At 62.8% G+C, this 19371-nt stretch overlaps 2 protein-coding genes across 2 annotated transcripts; both read left to right on the top strand.

The window, feature by feature from the left end:
- Positions 1-78: 78 nt before the first annotated feature.
- On the top strand, positions 79-18121 carry LOC309584281 (uncharacterized protein; the record flags this gene model as incomplete). Its single annotated transcript, XM_082300237.1, has 19 exons — positions 79-684; positions 882-985; positions 1097-1251; positions 1511-1679; positions 1761-1884; positions 1961-2076; positions 2783-2997; positions 3205-3313; positions 3418-3621; positions 3997-4072; positions 12689-13117; positions 13255-13358; positions 14003-14157; positions 14841-15009; positions 15286-15409; positions 15950-16059; positions 16521-16735; positions 16950-17058; positions 17914-18121. 19 exons carry the CDS (start codon positions 79-81, stop codon positions 18119-18121), a joined length of 3501 nt encoding a protein of 1166 aa, XP_082156363.1.
- On the top strand, positions 5365-9679 carry LOC309584381 (solute carrier family 22 member 6-B-like; the record flags this gene model as incomplete). Its single annotated transcript, XM_082300363.1, has 10 exons — positions 5365-5730; positions 6169-6272; positions 6625-6779; positions 7087-7255; positions 7785-7908; positions 8256-8371; positions 8498-8712; positions 8908-9016; positions 9115-9318; positions 9595-9679. The coding sequence occupies 10 exons, from the start codon at positions 5365-5367 to the stop codon at positions 9677-9679; spliced, it is 1647 nt and encodes a 548-aa protein (XP_082156489.1).
- Positions 18122-19371: the final 1250 nt, after the last annotated feature.

The raw sequence follows: 19371 nt of genomic DNA, 5'->3' as shown, positions 1-19371 counted from the left end.
CCCGTGAGCGCCGCCGTCCCCACGGGTGACCCCGTCCCCCTGCGCAGCGGTGTCCCCGTGGCCGGCGGTGTCCCCGCGATGCCGTTCGGGGCGGTGCTGGCGCAGGTCGGGGGCCTGGGCCGCTTCCAGGTGCTGCAGACGGCGCTGCTGGCGGTGCCCATCCTGCTCATGGCCAGCCACAACCTGCTGCAGAACTTCACCGCCGCCGTCCCCCCGCACCGCTGCCGCGTCCCCGCTGGCCCCAGCGCCTCCCCGGCGCCGCCCGCAGCCACCCCTGATGCCACCTCAGCGGCTCCTCGTAACTCCTTGAGGGGCTCCGACTCTGTCCCGAGGTCTCCTGGTGGCGCCTTGGGGTCACCTGGTGCCACGCTGAGGTCCCCTGATGCCACCCCGAGGTCCCCCAACGGCGTCCACAGCCGCGGTGCCACCCACCGCACACTCGATGGCACCCCGGCGTCCCCCGATGGCACCTGGGGGTCCTCCAATGGCACCCTGGGGCCCACCGGTGCCACACTGGGGTGGTCCAATGTCACCCTGGGGTCCCCTGATGTCACCCTGGGGTCCTGCCGGCGCTACGTGACCTCGCCCCCTGCCAACGGCACCGGCGGCCCCCGGGCCACCGAGCCCTGCCGCGACGGCTGGGACTACGACCGCAGCGTCTATGTGTCCACCATCGTCACCGAGGTGGGGACGGGGACACAGGGAGGGCGGGGAGGTGACCGCGGTGTCCATGGGGGGGACAACACCTCCGTGGGGACCGGGGGAGGGAAGGGTGGGGGTGGCACTCAGGGTGAGGTGGGACGGAGGGAGGGGCGTGAACAAACGGGGACCGATGGGTGGGGGGACAGGACGGGGTCACCCTCACGTCCCCTGTCCGGCAGTGGGACCTGGTCTGTGGCTACCGGCAGCTGCGGCAGATGGCCCAGTCCATCTACATGGCCGGGGTCCTGGTGGGCGCCCTGGTCCTGGGGGGCCTCTCGGACAGGTAAAGGCAGCAGAGACCCCCCTGTGCCTCAGTTTCCCTGTGGGGCTCTGGGCAGCCCATCCCCAGTAGCTCCCAGTGGCTCCCAGTGGCTCCCAGTGGCTCCCGTTGCAGGTTTGGGCGCAAGGCCATGCTGATGTGGTCCTACCTGCAGCTGGGGGTGATGGGGACGTGCACGGCCTTCGCCCCCAACTACGCCTCCTACTGTGTCTTCCGCTTCGCCGGCGGGATGGCGCTGTCCGGCTTCGGCCTCAGCATCGCCTGCCTCGGTGAGGGGACACGGGGACAGCCAGCGCTTGGGGCTGGGGCCAGGGCCATGGCCGTGGAGGGGGACAAGCCAATGGTCATGGGTGGGGCCAACCGTGGATAAGAATGTCCCAGTGTCCAGGGATGTGGACATCGCTGTGGCCGTGGGTGGGGTCACATGGTGTGGACAGGTCTGACCACGCTGGGGTGGCCGCACTGACCAGGAGGGTCCCAGCACTGTGGGGACGCCCTGAGTGAGCCGTGTCCCTGTGTCCCTGGCAGTGGTGGAGTGGATCCCCACGCCGTACCGCGCCATCACCGTGGCCATCACTGGCTTCGCCTACACCCTGGGCCAGATCATCCTGGCCGGGGTGGCCTACGCCGTCCCCCACTGGCGCTGGCTCCAGCTCTCCGTGTCCCTGCCCTTCTTCGTCTTCCTCCTCTACTCCTGGTAGGACATTGGGCCCCTCGGGGAGGCCCTGGGGACGCGGGGGGCGTCGGCTGTGCCTCAGTTTCCCCTCGCTGGCTGCAGGTGGTTGGCGGAGTCGGCGCGGTGGTTGGTGCTCTCGGGCAAGGCCGACAGGGCGGTGAAGGTCCTGCAGCGCGTGGCCACCTTCAACAACCGCAAGGAGGAAGGGGAGAAGATCACGGTCGAGGTCCGGTGGCCGCATGGTGGGGGTGGGGTGGGGGTGGTCTCCAGCCCCCCAACCTCTCCCGTTTCCCCTCTCCCAGATGTTGAAGTCCAACATGAAGGAGGAGTTGGCGGCTCTGAAGTCGTCCTACACCGTCTCCGACCTGGTCCGGACCCCTGTGATCCGCCACATCTTCTTCTGCCTCTCCATCGTCTGGTAGGGCTGGGGGCCAGGAGGAAGAGAGAGAGGGATGGATGGATGGATGAGGGATGGATGGATGATGGATGGATGAGGGATGGAGGGATGAGGGATGGATGATGGATGGATGGATGGATGATGGATGGATGGGTGGATGAGGGATGGAGGGATGAGGGATGGATGAGGGATGGAGGGATGGATGGATGGATGGATGGATGGATGGATGGATGATGGGTGGATGGATGACGGATGGATGGATGGATGAGGGATGGATGACGGATGGGTGGATGGATGATGGATGGATGGATGGATGGATGGATGGATGGATGGATGACGGATGGGTGGATGGATGACGGATGGGTGGATGGATGACGGATGGGTGGATGGATGGATGGATGAGGGATGGATGACGGATGGGTGGATGGATGACGGATGGGTGGATGGATGGGAGGTGGGTTTGTTGGTCTGTTGGATGGTTGAAGACACGGATGGGGAGTTGGGTGGATGAGGGACGATGGATGGAAGGACAGATGGACAGATGGTTGGAGAACTGGTCAGACTGGCAGATGGACAAAGGAAAGGATGGACACCTGGACACTCAACCAGGGACCCCACCCATTTAACTGCCTCCCAACCCTCCCCTCCCCCACCTGCCAACCCTGTCCCGTCCTGTCCCAGGAAGGTGACGTCACCTCAAGGTTCCCCCTCTCCCCCCTCGCTCCAGGTTCTCCATCAGTTTCTCCTACTACGGCTTGGCCATGGACCTGCAGAACTTTGGGGTCAGCATTTACCTCATCCAGGTGATTTTCGGCGCCGTTGACTTCCCGGCCAAGGTGGTGGTGACCGTGTCCCTGAGCTACGTCGGCCGGCGGCTCTCGCTCATGGTGGCCTTGTTCCTGGCGGGGCTGGTCATTGTGGCCAACATCTTCGTGCCCACAGGTGGGTGTGGAGGGGGAGGGAGGTCTCCTGCATGGGTCCAACCGGCCACTGGAGTTCCCAGCCCATCACGTGTCTTCGTCCATGTTTCCATCCCTGTCTCCAACCACCGACCTCCCCATCCCTACCTCCTCCCTCCCTCCCCCGTCCCCACCTGCCCGAGGTGTCCCCCCGCGGTGGCCGAGCTCCGGTGTCCCGGTGTCCCCGCAGAGCTGCAGACGGTGCGCACGGCGCTGGCCGTCATCGGCAAGGGCTGCCTGTCCGCCTCCTTCAACTGCGTCTTCCTCTACACCACCGAGCTCTACCCCACCCCCATCAGGTATCGCCCGGCCCCACGTCCCCGCCGTGGGGCAGGTCCCGGTCACCCCTCCCCGGACACCCCCAGGGTGGCCTGTGCCCCCCGTGACCCTCCCGGCGTCGCAGGCAGACGGGGCTGGGCTTCGGCAGCACCATGGCGCGCGTGGGCGGCATCGTGGCGCCGCTGGTGAAGATGATGGATGAGTACTACCCCTTCCTGCCCCCCGCTGTCTACGGGGTGGCCCCCGTGGTGGCAGCCGTGGCGGCCGCGTTCCTGCCCGAGACCCTCAACGCGCCTCTGCCCGACACCATCGAGGAGGTGGAGAACAGGTGGGTGGGATGGAGGGAGGGTGGATGTTGCATGGATGATGGTTTGGGGGATGGTGGGTGAGGGTTGGAGGGACACTGGATGATGGCCAGTGGATGGATGATGGCCAGTGGATGGTTGGATGATGGGTGATGGTTGGATGATGGCCAGTGGATGGATGATGATGGCCAATGGATAGATAATGGACAATGATGGACAACCCCAGCCATGAAGAGGTTCAGGGTCAAGGGACCCCGGCTGCATTGAGGGATAGGTGGATGTGGGTGTTGGCAGGAGAACGAGCGCTGTGATTGGCTGAATGCCCGGCCTGGGCTGCTCCCCCCGTGCCATGACCCTCCTCTTCCTCCTTCTCTTCCTCCTTCTCTTCCTCCCTCCAGGTCCAAGCGGACGCCGACAGGTGACCCCAAGGAGAAGATCGCACTCCAGCCCCAGGATAGGCCCCCCCTGAAGGAGGCCTGAGGGACCCCGGGGGTGGGCGCAGCGCCCCAGGCCCGGCCACCAGCAGCCACCACCACCCTGGGGGTCCCCGCAACTTGAGGGGGGACAGGGGAGAGCTCGGTTGTGACCAGTGACCTCCTGTTGAGGCGGGGACGTCCGGGCAGGAATAAAGCAGCTCTGGTGGGGACACGTCTCGGGGTCTTCTCTGAGCCCCCTGGGTCACCCCCAACAGCCACGTCCAAGGTCACCTCCAATGGGACAATGTCCAAGAACTGTGTCCCCGAGGTCACTTCCAATAAGGCGACAAACAAGAACCCCTTTTTTGGAGGTCACCTCCACAGGAGGGGACCCCACAACCTTGTCCCCACCAATGAGGTGGCACCCAAGACACCCATTCTTAATGATGCCTCATAACCTCCTCCAAGAGGAGCGAGAACCGTGTCCCTGAAGTCACCTCAGATAAGGTGGCACCAAGAACACCACGTTGGATGTCACCTCCAACAGGACCATCCTCAATAACCCCAAACCAACTCTCGTCCTGGTAGAGGCGTCCCCCAGATCTCAGAGAAGGCGGGGAAGCACCAGGAGCTCCTGAATCCCACCCTGCCCCCTCCCGACGCCGCTGTGGTGCCCCTTCCCCGATTTCCGTCCCCCGAAGCCACCCCGGCCCTTGCTCCCGTTGCCGATGTGTCCCTTGGCCCCATCAACCTCCCCGTCAAAAATTAACCCCCAGTGGGGAATGCACTGACCCAGGCAGGGCCACCTCCGTCAGCACCTTTCGGTCGCCTTTTGACCACTGAAATCACTAAAATTTAACCCAAAGGTGCCGCCGAAGGCCAGACATTGGCCCAGGCCAGGAGACTTCCCCTCTAGGCGATGCCCACCTTGATGCCCACCCAACCTCCTGCACGGCCCCTCTCCAAAACCTGCCTTTTCCCCTCAAAAAAGCAACGCTGAAAACCAATAATTTTTTTAAAATCAGGTATTCCTTGTCTTCCTGCCCCAAATTGCTCCAGTTTTGCCCCACTTTGAGGGACTTTTGCCCCTAAAACACCTTTTTTTTTTCCCCTGGACACCTTTGTGCTGCACTTTTGCCTTTTTCCTGCTGGAAAACCACCAGAAAACCCCCCTGGAGATGTCAAACATTAACCCAAGCCACCCCTGGGCCGTGTTATATAGGAGACCACCCCCCGGTGCTGGAGGAGGGAGGACACCGCGTGGGACAGGGAGGCATTTTTGGGGTGAAACCCCTGAAATCCGGGGCTCTGCATGGCTGCGGGGTGTTCCCGGGCCCTGGCAGTGGCAGGATGGCTTTCGCCAGCCTCCTGGAGCACGTGGGGGGCATGGGGCGCTTCCAGGTGGTCTCAGTGCTGCTCCTGTCCCTGCCCGTGTTCATGATGGCCAGCCACAACCTCCTGCAGAACTTCACCGCCGCCGCCAGCGACCACTGGTGCCGCCTGCGCCCGGAGGCCAACGCCACGGGCCTCAACCCGGAGGCCCTGCTGAGGGTCTGGATCCCCCGTGGGGAGCGGTGCCAGCGCTTCGTGACACCCCAGTGGTGGCTTTTGGAGGCCAACGGTTCAGCGCCCAACAGCTCTGGGCCGGAGACGGAGCCGTGTGGCGATGGTTGGACCTACGACCGCAGCGTCTTCGTCAGCACCATCATCACTGAGGTGGGGCGGTGGTGGGGGGCTTTGGGGGGGGCTGGTGGGCTTTTCACCCAATCCCATGGGCGGGTCCCACCTGGAGGCACCGACGAAGGGTCTGCTGCCAACACAATGTTGACCTCTCCCAACTGGAGCATCTTCCCTGCTCAGCCTTTGGCAGAGACGCTCAACACAGGGAAGCCCCAGGAGGGGAAGAGAGGGATGGGGAGTTGGTGGCCATCAACAAGGGGGTCACAAGTGGGTCTCAAGGGGGTCTCAAGACACTTGGATGGACCTTCCAACAATGGCGATGCTGGGAAGGGTGGCCAAGCGTTCGGTGTCACCTTTCCATTGGCCGTTTGTTGACCTTACCGGCCACCACGGGTGGTGTTGGGGTTCAGGAGGTCAGAGGGGACCCCCCTCACCCCAATCTCTGTCCCACCCCGTGTCCTCGTCCCTGGGCAGTGGGACCTGGTGTGCAGCTCCCGGGGGCTCAAGCAGTTGGCGCAGTCGCTCTACATGGCCGGAGTCCTGGCGGGCGGCATCGTCTTCGGGGGGCTCTCAGACAGGTGAGGGGGGGCTCCTGCAGGCAGGTGGGGTGGGGTGGCACTGGGGGGGTCGTCTCACCCTCTCTGCCTCCTCTTCCCTCCCTCCTCTTCCTCTTCCTCTTTCTCCTCCTCACCCTCTCTTTCCTCCTCATCCTCCTCCCTTTTCCTCCTCCTCACCCTCTTCCTCACCCTTTTCCTCCTCTTCACCCCCTCTTCCTTCCCCTGCCCCTTCTTCATCCTTCTTGTCTCCTCCTCCTCCTCTCTGTTTTCTCATCTCCTTTTACTCTTCCTCCTCCTCTTCCTTCTCCTCTTCCTCCTCCTCGCCCCCATTTCTTCTTCCTCACCCCCTGCTGCTCCTCCTCCTCCCGCCCAGGTTCGGCCGCCGCTCGGTGCTCATCTGGTGCCACCTGCAGATGGCCACCATGGGCACCTGCTCGTCCTTCGCGCCCACCTTCACCGTGTACTGCCTGTTCCGCTTCCTGACGGGCATGGCCTTCTCGGGCATCGTCCTCAACAGCGTCTCCCTGTGTACGTGACCCCTGGGCCCGGTGCCTGCCCTGGTGGGCTCCATGTCCCCCCTGAACCTGTGGGAACCATCCCAGTGGTGTCTGTGTCCCCTGGGCACTGTCCTGGTGGTCTCTGTGTCCCCCCCCAGTACCTGCCCTGGGCTCCATGTCCCCCAGGCCCCATCCTGGTGGTCTCCCTGTTCCCCTGGGCTACCTGTGGGCACCGTCCTGGTGGTCTCCATGTCCTCTGGGCACCATTCTGGTGGTCTCCCTGTCCCCGGGGTGCCCATGGGCACTCCCGGGTGGTCTCCACGTGCCGTGTCCTGCAGCGCTGGAGTGGATGCCGACGCAGGTGCGGGCGCTGGTGGGCACCTTCATGGGCTACTGCTACACTGTCGGGCAGTTCCTCCTGGCCGGCATCGCCTTCGCCGTCCCCGACTGGCGCCAGCTGCAGCTCGCAGTGTCCCTGCCCTTCTTCGTCTTCTTCCTCTACTCTTGGTGAGGAGGAGGAGGAAGGGGGAGGGATGGAGGGATGGAGGGAGGGAGGGAGGGATGGAGGGATGGATGGAGGGATGGAGGGATGGATGGGTGGATGGATGGATGGATGGATGGATGGACGGAGGGAGGGATGGATGGATGGAGGGAGGGATGGATGGATGGAGGGAGGGATGGAAGGATGGATGGATGGATGGATGGACGGAGGGATAGATGGATGGATGGTTGGATGGAGGGATAGATGGATGGATGGTTGGATGGAGGGAGGGATGGATGGTGGGACGTTGGGATGGAAGCAGAGATGGGCAGGTGGCGGTAGGGATGGTGGGATGGATGGACAGTTGGAGTTATGGGTTGATGGAAGGACGGTGGGACGGACGGAATGATGGAGGGTGGAAGAAAAGGTGGACAAAGAGAAGGTCCCGGAATGGTTGGAAGGAGCAGTGGCCAGAGGGATGGGGGGACACTGCCGGTTGGGTGGAGGTGGGACAATGACGATCCTTGGGCTCCTGCCCTGACCCCTCCTGCGCAGGTGGCTGACGGAGTCGGCGCGGTGGCTCGTCATGGTGGGGAAGTCCCACCAGGCCCTGCGGGAGCTCCAGAAGGTGGCCAGGATCAACGGGAAGAAGGAGGAAGGGGACAAGCTCGACATAGAAGTAAAAGGCTCCATCTGGGTCCCCCAGCGCGTCCCTGGGGGGTTTTATAGGGGTCCCATAAACGTCCACCCCATGGACAAGTGTCCATCCATGGCCATTTTATCCATCATCCCCTTAAGCATCCTGTCCCTCCAACCATTCGTCTTCGTCATCTCAGTCACCTCCATCATCTCCATCTCCATCAATCCCATCCATCCCTTCCACCCATCCATGAATCCACCACCTCCATCCCACCATCCACCCATGATCCTCCTCCCCCTCTTCCACCCATCCTGCCCAGACCTTCCCTGGGACAAGAGGGATCCCAGTGCCCCACCCCCATCCCAGAGCCCCCCCTGTCCCTCCAGACCCTGAAGTCCCACATGGAGAAGGAGATGACATCATCGAGGACCCGCCACACTGTGGTTGACCTGGTCCGGACGCCGGTCGTGCGCCGCATCTCCTTCTGCCTCTGCTTCGTGTGGTACGGCCGGCGGTGGAGGACACCAGTGGGTGGTTGTCCATCCCTCCCAAGTCCTTGACCCCCCCACGCCACCCCACCCCTCCCCACAGGTGACGTTTTCACCCCCTCTCCCCCCTCGCGGCCCAGGTTCTCCACCAGCTTCGCCTACTATGGGCTGGCCATGGACCTGCAGAACTTTGACTTTGACATCTACGTGATCCAGCTGATCTTCGGCGCCGTGGACATCCCGGCCAAGCTGGTGTCCATCCTCACCATCACCTACGTGGGGCGCCGCTTCACTCAGGCCATCGCCCTCATCCTGGCCGGCTTGGCCATCCTAGCCAACATCTTGGTGCCACGAGGTGAGGCCGGGGGTGGTGGCAGTGGTGTCCCCTCATCTCCAACCTCCCTTGGAGGGCCCAGATGAGCTCAAGCCATCAATGGGGCTCCCAGGTTGGGTCATGTTGGCTTTTTGTGGGGGATTTGCCCCAAATCCTGGTGTTTGGGGTCTTTTCTTCTCAAGTGAACTCAGCCCAAGTGTCCCGTTGTCCCCACAGATCTTCGGACACTCCGGACAGCCCTGGCTGTCTTCGGGAAGGGTTGTTTGGCCGCGTCCTTCAACTGCGTCTTCCTCTACACGGGCGAGCTCTACCCCACCGTGATCCGGTAAGGAGGGGGCAGGGCCGGGGTGGCCGTGACAGGGTGGTCCCTGAGGTGCCCTCAGGTGCCCTCAGGTGCCCTCAGGATCTCTGGGTGTCCCACAGGCAGACGGGCATGGGCTTGGCCAACACCATGGCACGGCTGGGCAGCATCATGGCCCCCCTGGTGAAGATGGCAGGCGAGCTCTTCCCGGCGCTGCCGTTCATCATCTACGGCGCCGCGCCCGTGGTGTCGGGGCTGGTGGCCACCTTCCTGCCCGAGACACGGAACATGGCCCTGCCCGAGACCGTGGAGGAGGTGGAGGGAAGGTGGGGTTGGAGGGGATGAGGGGTGAGGGGATGGATGGATGGTGGGAAGGGATGGAGGCAGAGGAAGGGTTGGTTGTACGTGGGGGTGGAGAGATGGATGGAGGGATGGGATGGGATGGGATGGGATGGGATGGGATGGGATGGGATGGGATGGGATGGAATGGGATGGGGTGAAGGATGGAGGGATGGATGGAGTGATGGGATGGATGAATGGACCAGCACCATGAAAACCCCCCCGTTCCCTCCAAACCCCCCTCATCCCTCCCTCCCTGCCAGGACACAATCCCAGAAGGACGAAGCCCAACATCTCCAGGTCCCGCTCCAGCCCACCCAGTCCTGCAACTCCACAGGGCCCTGTTAGTGCCACCCCCCACTGGGGGACCCCTGAGCCCCCCAGCCCTCGGTGCTCCTGCTGGATGAAGGAGCAGGATTTGGGGATGGAGGGGGTCCAAGCCCCCCCAAAGAGCAAAGAGACAACAGTGACCACGGGGGGACCCGGGTGCCCCCTCCCTGCAGAGTGGGGGGGACGGTGGGGCCCCCCAAAATCGCCACGTCAAGGACGGTTCGGCCGCGCTGGAATAAAAAACAATAAAAGCAAAACTCGTGTGAAACGCGGCCGGCGGGGGTGGGGGTGGGGGTTGTTTTCCCACGGCCGCGGGGGGTCCCGCGCAGCCGGACCCGTCCCACCCCGAAGGAAAATACGGGAGCCAGCGGGACACCGCGGCCTCGGCACCGCGGGCCCCCCTCGCCGGCCCCTCCCCACCCCGGCCGGAGCTGCCGGGGATGGACAAGCACAGGAGAGAGTGCAGGAAGGATCGGGGATCCCAAGGACCCAGAGATCCCAAGGACCCCCATACCCAGTTCCCAGACATCCCAAAGACCTTGGTCCCAAGGACCAAGGACTCCGGTGCCTGGAAGTCCAGGGATCCAGGATCCCAGGGATCCAGACGACCCAGGCATCCCAAGGATCCCGACGTTCTGAGGACGCAGGGACGCCATGGACCCAGGTGTCCCAGAAGTCCCAAGGACCCACAGATCCCGAGGATCCACGTGTCCGGACGCCCAGCCCACGCCATTCCCTCCTCTCCCCTGACCCGGCCGGTGACATTCCGGGTGTCCGGCTCCCCCTGTCACCCCCAACCCCCCCATCCTGCCCACGCTCCGCTGCTCCCGCCGCCCTCCTGCCCGGGGTCCAAGGGGCTCCCAGGGATCCGGTTCAGGGCCCCCGGGACTTTGCCTCATCCATGATCCAGCACAGAGGGGCAGAACGGGCTGGAGGGGGCCGGGGGGTCCCCATCTGCCGGGGTCTGGGGTCTTCCAGGGCGAGGAAGAGGACAGAGAGGGTGGGATGGAGGGGGAGCCGCTGGGTGTCCCCGGGTGGGCCCGGTGTGGTCGGCACCGGCATTTCCGCCCCGGGAGCGTCTCCACCGACCCATGGCGGGATCCGGAGTCAAACGTTAACCGGGACCGGGGGTGGCCTTAAATAGGAGCAGGGCCAGGCCGGGGACAGGGCAGGGCCATGGGCAGCCGCGGGGCTGGGGGGTGGTAGCGGCCGGTGAAGGGCTCCGGGCAGCGGGATCTGGTGCTGGGAGAGGCTGGGAGGTACCGGGAACGACGGACAGGTGAGTGATCAATAGACAGATCGATGGGTCGGTCATGGAGAGCCCAGTGAGGTCAGGAGAGAGATCAAAGCTCGGTAGATGGATCGATAGAGAGAAGGGCTGATCAATAGAGAGATTATAGGCCAAGAGATTGATCAATAGAGAGATCAGAATAAATAAATCAAGCACCAGAGGGATTAAAGGTCAATAAATCAATCAAGAGAGCAATTAAAGGTCAATAAATCAATCAATAGGAATATTACAGGCCAAGAGACTGATGAATAGAGAGGTTAAGATCAATACATTGATCAATAGAATATAAATCAATAACTGGATCAATAGACTGATCGATGGAGAAGGAGATTATTTCTCTGGTGGATCATGGTTCAATAAATTCATCAATAGAAAAATAGAGACTCATTGGTTGATCGATTAATAGATTGGAGATCAATTCATTGGTAATAGAGATACACAGATGAACAGATGGATCAATAGATCCATCTAGATCAATAGATTGATCGATTGAGCCATCAATAGGTTAATAGATCAATCAATAGATCAATAGATCAATAACAGAAACTTATGGATCAATAAACTAATACATAAAGAGATCTTGGACTGATTATGATGAACACATTATCGATAAGAGGGGTCTAGTGATCAATAATTTATTGATAGAGAAAGAATTTGCTGGACTGATCAGCAGGGGGACCAATAGATTGATCAATAGGTTTATTATCAGCAGATAATCCATTTATTGATAAGGTAAGGATCAATACATGGGCAGAGACAGGAGTGGGCAGCGGAGAAATCCATTGATCCATCGATTGATCGATTGACCAAGGGGTGAAGGAGGGGCCGGGGGGGGGGCGGGGCTAAGGGACGGCCGGAGGGACAGAGGGACGGCCGGACGGACACAGGGACGGCCGGACGGACAGAGGGACGGCCAGAGGGACAGAGGGACGGCCGGAGGGACAGAGGGACGGCCGGAGAGCCCGGACAGTCCCGAGAGTCCGAGCCGGAGCTGGGAGCGGCCAAGGGAGGAGGAGGAGGAGGAGGAGGGGAGCAGGTGGGGATCGATTGATCACCGGGGATCTGGGGTATTGCTGGGACAGGGGGAGAGAGGGTTGATTGATTGATTGATTGACAGGTTGATTGATTGATTGATTTACTGGGGGGAGCTGAGAGCAAGAAATAATCAATGATTGACTGATTAATAGAGTGACAGGGTGATAGGTGGATTGATCAGTAGATAATAGATCAATATATTGGTAGATCAGAGAGACTGATTGATAGACTGATCTATCAATAGACACCTCAATAGATCAATAGAGATTGATAGATTGGTAGGCAGATTGATCAATGAGACTGATAGATTGATAATCAGATCCACAGACTGATAGATAATTGACTGAGAGATGAGTGAATCCATCGATGTATTGATCTATTTGGCAGACCAATAAATTGATTGATTGATGGAGCAATCAATAGGTGATCAATAGAGGGTCTTTGATGCTGTTTTCAATGTATTCCATGGCCAGTCCGGGTCTCCCTCCGCCGTCCTTGGTCATCTCTTGGTCATTCCGTGGTCATCCCTCCACTGACCACTCAAATCACCCTCGACCTCTCCTGAGCCATCCCTCGGCCCATCCCTGGATCCCGCCCTCCCCCCTCTACTGACCCTGGTCCATCCCCTGACCACCCTTCGGCCATTCCTTGACCACCCCGCTCCGTCCTTCAGCCTTTCCTCCTCCTCCTCCCACCCACAGCTGACCTGGGCCCCGTCCAGCTCCGGCCCCGCTCCGGCCATGTCCTTCGTGGAGCTGCTGGCCCGCCTGGGCGGGATGGGCCGCTTCCAGGTGACCTACGTGGCCGCGCTGGCCATCCCGCTGCTCATGCTGGCCAGCCACAACCTCCTGCAGAACTTCACCGCCGGCGTCCCCGAGCACCACTGCCGGCCCCGGCCCGTGGCCAACGCCACCCTCGCCGACGTCCCCCTCGTCGTGTCCATCCCCTCGGACGGCCACCGCCGGCCCCAGCGCTGCCGCCGCTTCGTGGAGCCCCAGTGGCACCTCTTGGACGTCAACGGCTCGGCCAACGCCGTGGCCAACGGCACGGCCACCGAGGCGGCCACCGAGCCGTGCCACGACGGCTGGACCTACCTGGACGGCATCTTCACCGACACCATCGTCACCGAGGTGAGGCGGGGGTGACCCCCCAGACCGTCCCCCGGGTGGGGGGGCCCCAGTGTCCCTGCGGTGACCCCCGCGGTGACCCCCGCCGTGACCCCCGCCGTGACCCCCGCCGTGACCCCGGTGTCCCCTCCCGGTGGCAGTGGGACCTGGTGTGTGAGTCCAAGAAGCTGAGGCAGGTGGCCCAGTCCATCTACATGGCCGGGATCCTGCTGGGCTCCGGGCTCTTCGGGGTCCTCTCTGACAAGTGCGTGCTGCCGCCGGCGCTGGACTGGGAGGAACTGGGAGGAACTGGGAAGGGGGAGAGGGGTGGCGTGCCCTCTGCTGCCTCTGGCCCCTGCTGTCCCAGTGTCCCCAGGGCGGGTCTGTCCCAGCTCGGGTTGTCCCCCTCTGTTCCCACATGACTCCCAGTGTTCCCAGTGCCCATATTCTTCACCCCAGTGTTCCCAGCACCCGTGGCCCTGTCCCAGTGACCCCAGCACCCCGTGTCCCCTATCCCAGCACTCCCAGTGCTCCCAGCACCCTGTGTCTCCCAACCCAGCACTCCCAGTGCTCCCAGTGCCATGTCCCCCATCCCAGCACTCCCAGTGCTCCCAGCACCCCGTGTCCCCCATCCCAGCACTCCCAGTGCTCCCAGCACCCTGTGTCCCCCATCCCAGCACTCCCAGTGCTCCCAGTGCCATGTCCCCCATCCCAGCACTCCCAGTGCTCCCAGCACCCCGTGTCCCCCATCCCAGCACTCCCAGTGCTCCCAGCACCCCGTGTCCCCCATCCCAGCACTCCCAGTGCTCCCAGCACCCCGTGTCCCCCATCCCAGCACTCCCAGTGCTCCCAGCACCCCGTGTCCCCCATCCCAGCGCTCCCAGTGCTCCCAGTGCCGTGTCCCCGCAGGTTCGGGCGCCGGGCGCTGCTCACCTGGTGTTACCTGCAGCTGGGGGCGACGGGGGTGGGCACGGCGGCCGCCCCCTCCCTCCTCGTCTACTGCCTGTGCCGCTTCCTCACCGGGCTGGCCATGGCCGGGGTGTCCCTCAACTCCGCCTCCCTGTGTGAGCCGCCCCCCCGGGCACCCCCATCCCACGGGAAGGACCCCCAGGAGGGAGGGGACCCCCGCGGAGGGGTGGGACCCCCATCCCAGGGAGGGACCCACACATCCACCCCCAAACCCACTGACCCATGGGGGGTCCTGGCCCCAACCCCACTGACCCCATTCCACTGACCCCATCCGACTGATCCAACCCCACCCCACTGACCCCATTCCACTGACCCCACCCCACTGACCCCATCCCACTGACCCAACCCAACCCCACCCCACTGACCCCATCCCACTGACCCCATCCCATCCCACCGACCCCATCCCACTGATCCAACCCCATCCCACTGACCCCACCCCACTGACCCAACCCAACCCCACCCCACTGACCCCACCCCATTGACCCAACCCCACTGACCCCATCCCATCCCACTGACCCCATCCCACTGACCCCATCCCACTGACCCAACCCAACCCCACTGACCCAACCCCACTGACCCAACCCCACCCCACCCCACTGACCCAACCCAACCCCACCCCACTGACCCCATCCCACTTACCGAACCCCACCCCACTGACCCCATCCCACTGACCGAACCCCACCCCACTGACCCCACCCCACTGACCCACACGAGGAACCCAACCCCCAAGCCCCCCGCTGCCCCTGGCACGGCCCCCGACCCCGCGGTTGTGCCGCAGGCATGGAGTGGATCCCGACGGGGGCGCGGGCCGTGGTCGGGACCATCAATGGCTACTGCTACACCCTGGGCCAGTTCGTGCTGGCGGCCGCGGCCTTTGCGCTCCCGCGCTGGCGGCAGCTCCAGCTCGTCGTGTCCCTGCCCTTCTTCGTCTTCTTCTTCTACTCCTGGTACGGGACCCTCAGCGCCCACCCCTGTCCTGGGTTTGGGGGGAAAAAAAGGGATATCGGGGGTGTGGGGTCTTTAAAGGGTGGGAGAGACCCCCCTCGAGTGCCGGGGTTGCCCCCGACCTTCCCCCGACCCTTCTGTCCGGGGTCCCCTGGGGTGGAGGGGGGCGCAGGGACCCCCAGATCCCAGAGCCTCCCCTGACAGCTCAGTCCGAGACCTTTGGGGGCGGTGGGAGGTGGGGGGTTCGGGACCCCCGAGCCCACCCCGGCCGTCCCCAGGCTGTACGTGGAGTCGGCGCGCTGGCAAGTGACCTCGGGGCGAGCGGACCTGGCCCTGCGGGGGCTCCGCAAGGTCGCGCGGGTCAACGGCCGCAAGGAGGAGGGGGACAAGCTCAGCGAGGAGGTGGGGGGGGCTGGGGACCTCCCAGACCCCTCTGAACCCCCAAATTCCCTTGATCTGCCCCTAAATCCCCCCCAGTTCCCCGGCAGCTTCCCCTGTACCCCTGACCCGCCCCGATCGTGGGAGGTCCCCCAAATCCTCCCCCGTTCTCCCATCGATTCCCCCCAGATCCCCTCTGTCAGATCGTGATTCCCCCCCGCCGCCAGACCCCTCGGATCCCCCCCCAAACCCCTCGGATCCCCCCCAGACCCCTCGGATCCCCCCCAGACCCCGCGGATCCCCCCCAGACCCCTCGGATCCCCCCCAAACCCCTCGGACCCCTCGGACCCCCCGGATCCCCCCCAAACCCCTCGGATCCCCCCCAAACCCCTCGGATCCCCCCCAGACCCCTCGGATCCCTCCCAAACCCCTCGGATCCCCCCCAAACCCCTCGGATCCCTCCCAAACCCCCCGGCTCCCCCTCCCCAGACCCCTCGGACCCCCCTCGCCCCCCCCCCCGCCCCGGCTCCCGGGGGTCCCGCAGATCCCGGGGGTCTCCCGCAGGCGCTGCGGGCTCTGGTGCGCCGGGAGCCGCCGCTGCCGGGAGGGGCCGTGGCCGCGCTCGTCCGGACCCCCGGCATGAGGACGGTGTCGTGCGGGGTCTCCTTCGTCTGGTGCGTCCCGGCAGAGAACACCTTTTCTTGGGAAAAAACACCTTTTTTGGGGAAAAACACTATTTGGGGGAAAGCCCCCACATTTCGGGGAAGAAAACCATCAATTTTTGGGCAAAAGTCCCTGATTTTTGGGGCAAAGAAACACCTTCTGAGGGAAACCCCCGACACGTTTTGGGGCAAAGCTCCATCTTTTGGGGGAAACCCCTTCACACTTTGGGAAAAAACCCTGCCTTTTTGGGGAAAAAAGCCCCACTATTTTGGGAAAAAAAACACCTTTGGTGTAAAATCCAGCATCTTTTGGGGGGAAAAAAGCCACTTTCTGGGACAAGTCCACAACTTTTGGGGCAAAAAAATCGTTTCTTGAGACCAACTCCCATCTTTTGGGGCAAAACTCATCTTTTGGGGTCCCGACCCCCCCATTTCCAGTGGTTTTGGCGCTGATTTGTTGGATTTTGGCGCAGGTTCTCCACCAGCTTCGCCTACTACGGGCTGGCCATGGACCTGCAGGCCTTCGGCTTCAACGTGTACCTGAGCCAGCTGGTGTTCGGCGCCGTGGACATCCCGGCCAAGCTCCTGTCCGTGCTGGTCATCTCCTGCTTCGGCCGGCGCGTGGCCCAGGGCGGCTCCCTGGCGCTCGCCGGCCTCTGCATCCTGGCCAACATCTTCGTGCCCAGCGGTGGGAGCGGCCGCAGGGAGGGGGGAGGGACGGAGGAGAATGGGGTGGAGGATGATGAAGGACCTTGGGTGGGATGAAGGGGCATTGGGGGGATGGTCGGGGGGGATGAAGGGTCCTCGGGGGGACGCAGGGTCACCGTGGGGGTGAAGGACGGCTGGCGGGTGGGCACTGAGGAGCCGCCGGGCCGGGGCTGACCTGTCCGGCCGGCCCCCAGAGCTGCCGACGCTGCGCATGGCCTTCGCCGTGGTCGGGAAGGGCGCCTTGGCCGCCTCCTTCAACTGCGCCTACATCTTCTCTGGGGAGCTCTTCCCCACCGTCATCAGGTGGGTGGGGTCAGCACAGCCCCGGCCCCCCCGTCCGCCCGTCTGTCCGGTCACCGTCCGTGTGCCAACCCAGCCACCAAGCCAGCAACCCAGCCCTCCACGAGCCCAACCGAGTCCTCCATCAACCCACCCACCGCTCAGTCCGGCCACCCACTGACCCAACCACTCACCAACCACCACGGCTCCACCAACCCCACTGCCGAGCACGCCAGCCCCCCATCCATCCCCCAACCCAACCACTGAGCCCCCAGGCCCCCATCCATCATCCATCCCCCATCCCTTCCTCCATCCCTCTGCCAACCCAACCACTGATCACCCCATCCCTCCATCCCTCATCCATCCCTCCATCCATCCCCCCATCCCTCCATCAATCCCTCCATCCATCCATCCATCCATCCATCCATCCCTCATCCCTCCCTCCATCCATCCATCCATCTTCCATCCATTCATCCATCATCCATCCATCCATCCATCCATCCATCCATCCATCCATCCATCCCTCATCCCTCCCTCCATCCATCCATCCATCCATCCATCCATCCATCCCTCATCCCTCCCTCCATCCATCCATCCATCCCTCATCCATCCATCCCTCATCCATCCCTCATCCATCCCTCATCCCTCCCTCCCTCCATCCATCCCTCATCCATCCACCCATCCATCCCTCCATCCATCCATCCCTCCATCCCTCATCCATCCCTCCATCCATCCCTCCATCCATCCCTCATCCATCCCTCCATCCATCCATCCCTCCATCCATCCATCCCTCCATCCCTCATCCATCCCTCCATCCATCCCTCCGTCCCTCCCTCCCCCATCCCTCCCTCCGCCCACCGCGTGGCTCTCCCGGCACAGGCAGACGGGGATGGGCCTGGGGGGCACCATGGCCCGCGTGGGGGGGATGGTGGCCCCCCTGGTGCGCATGGCGGCCGACGTGACCCCGGTGCTGCCCCTGGTCATCTACGGGGCCGCGCCCATCATCTCGGCCATCGCCACCGGCTTCCTGCCCGAGACCCGCAACGCGCCCCTGCCCGAGACTGTCAAGGACGTCGAGAGGCGGTGAGGACCCCCCGGGACCCCCCAGCCCTTCCCGGGGGGAATCTCCCCGTGTCGGGGTGGGACTGGTGCTTGGAGGAACCCGGGAGCTCTGGGGCCAGGAAGGGATGGAGGTTTGGGGTTGGGTTGGAGGTTTTGGGGTCAGGAAGGGTTGGAGGTTTTGGGGTTGGGATGGACGTTTTGGGATGGAGGTTTTGGGGTTGGGACGGAGGTTTTGGGGTTGGGTTGGAGGTTTTGGGGTTGGGTTGGAGGTTTTGGGTTGGGATGGAGGTTTTGGGATGGAGGTTTTGGGGTTGGGATGGAAGTTTTGGGATCAGGAAGGGATGGAGGTTTTGGGATGGAGGTTTTGGGGTTGAGACGGAGATTTTGGGGTTAGGCTGGAGGTTTTGGGGTTGTGTTGGAGGTTTTGGGTTGGGATGGAGGTTTTGGGTTGGGATGGAGGTTTTGGGGCTGGGATGGAGGTTTTGGGATGGAGGTTTTGGGGTTGGGATGGAGGTTTTGGGTTGGAGGTTGAAGGTTCCGGGATTGGGAAGGATTAAAATTTTGGGAAGGGCTGGGAGGTTTGGGGAGCGACTCGAAGGTTTTGGGGTCTCTCCAGGGCGGGTCACCTCGAGGACGACGATGTCGCCGTCCCCCTGAGCAGCACCAAGAGCAAGGACGGCGCCTGAGGGGGAGTTTGGGACCCCCTGGGGGGATTTTGGGGCCGGGCCCCCGTTGGGTCCCCTGGTCCCTCCCCCCCGGGGTTATTTATTGAATCCCAATAAAACCTCACGGGAATTTCAGGATTCGGCACCACCTGCGGCCGTTCCGGGGGGGCCGAGGGGTCTGGGGGTGTCCCTCCCCTCCCCGAAGGGGGCTCAGACATCCGGGAATCCCCCCCGGAGCTCATTAACGAGGATTAATTGGAATTCCCGGAGCTCGTTGGCCTTTGCCCCAGTTCGGGTGATTTGGCTGCAAAATAAATCTGGGAACGGGATTAATTCGCGTTTCCAGGCGGGGAAAAAAAAACCCAAATGGGGCAGATTTTACCCCAAAAAGAGGGCGGCACAACCTCAGGGTCAGCTCTTGGAGAAGCCACATCCCAATCCCAAACCTGGGATTTTTCTACCCCAAATCCAGGCACCCATCAGCCCCAAAACCCTCCATTTTTGGCACAAATCCACATTGTGCTCTCAAATCCCCACTTTTGCTCCAAAATCCCTGCTTTTTAGCCCCAAGATCCTCAATTTTTGCCCCCGAATCCCACACTTTTTTACC

This window comes from Coloeus monedula (genome assembly GCF_965178545.1).
Source record: "Coloeus monedula genome assembly, chromosome: 39".
Classification (NCBI taxonomy): domain Eukaryota; kingdom Metazoa; phylum Chordata; class Aves; order Passeriformes; family Corvidae; genus Coloeus; species Coloeus monedula.
Note: the sequence above shows the minus strand (reverse complement) of the source record. Positions and strands in the feature narration are given on the sequence as shown.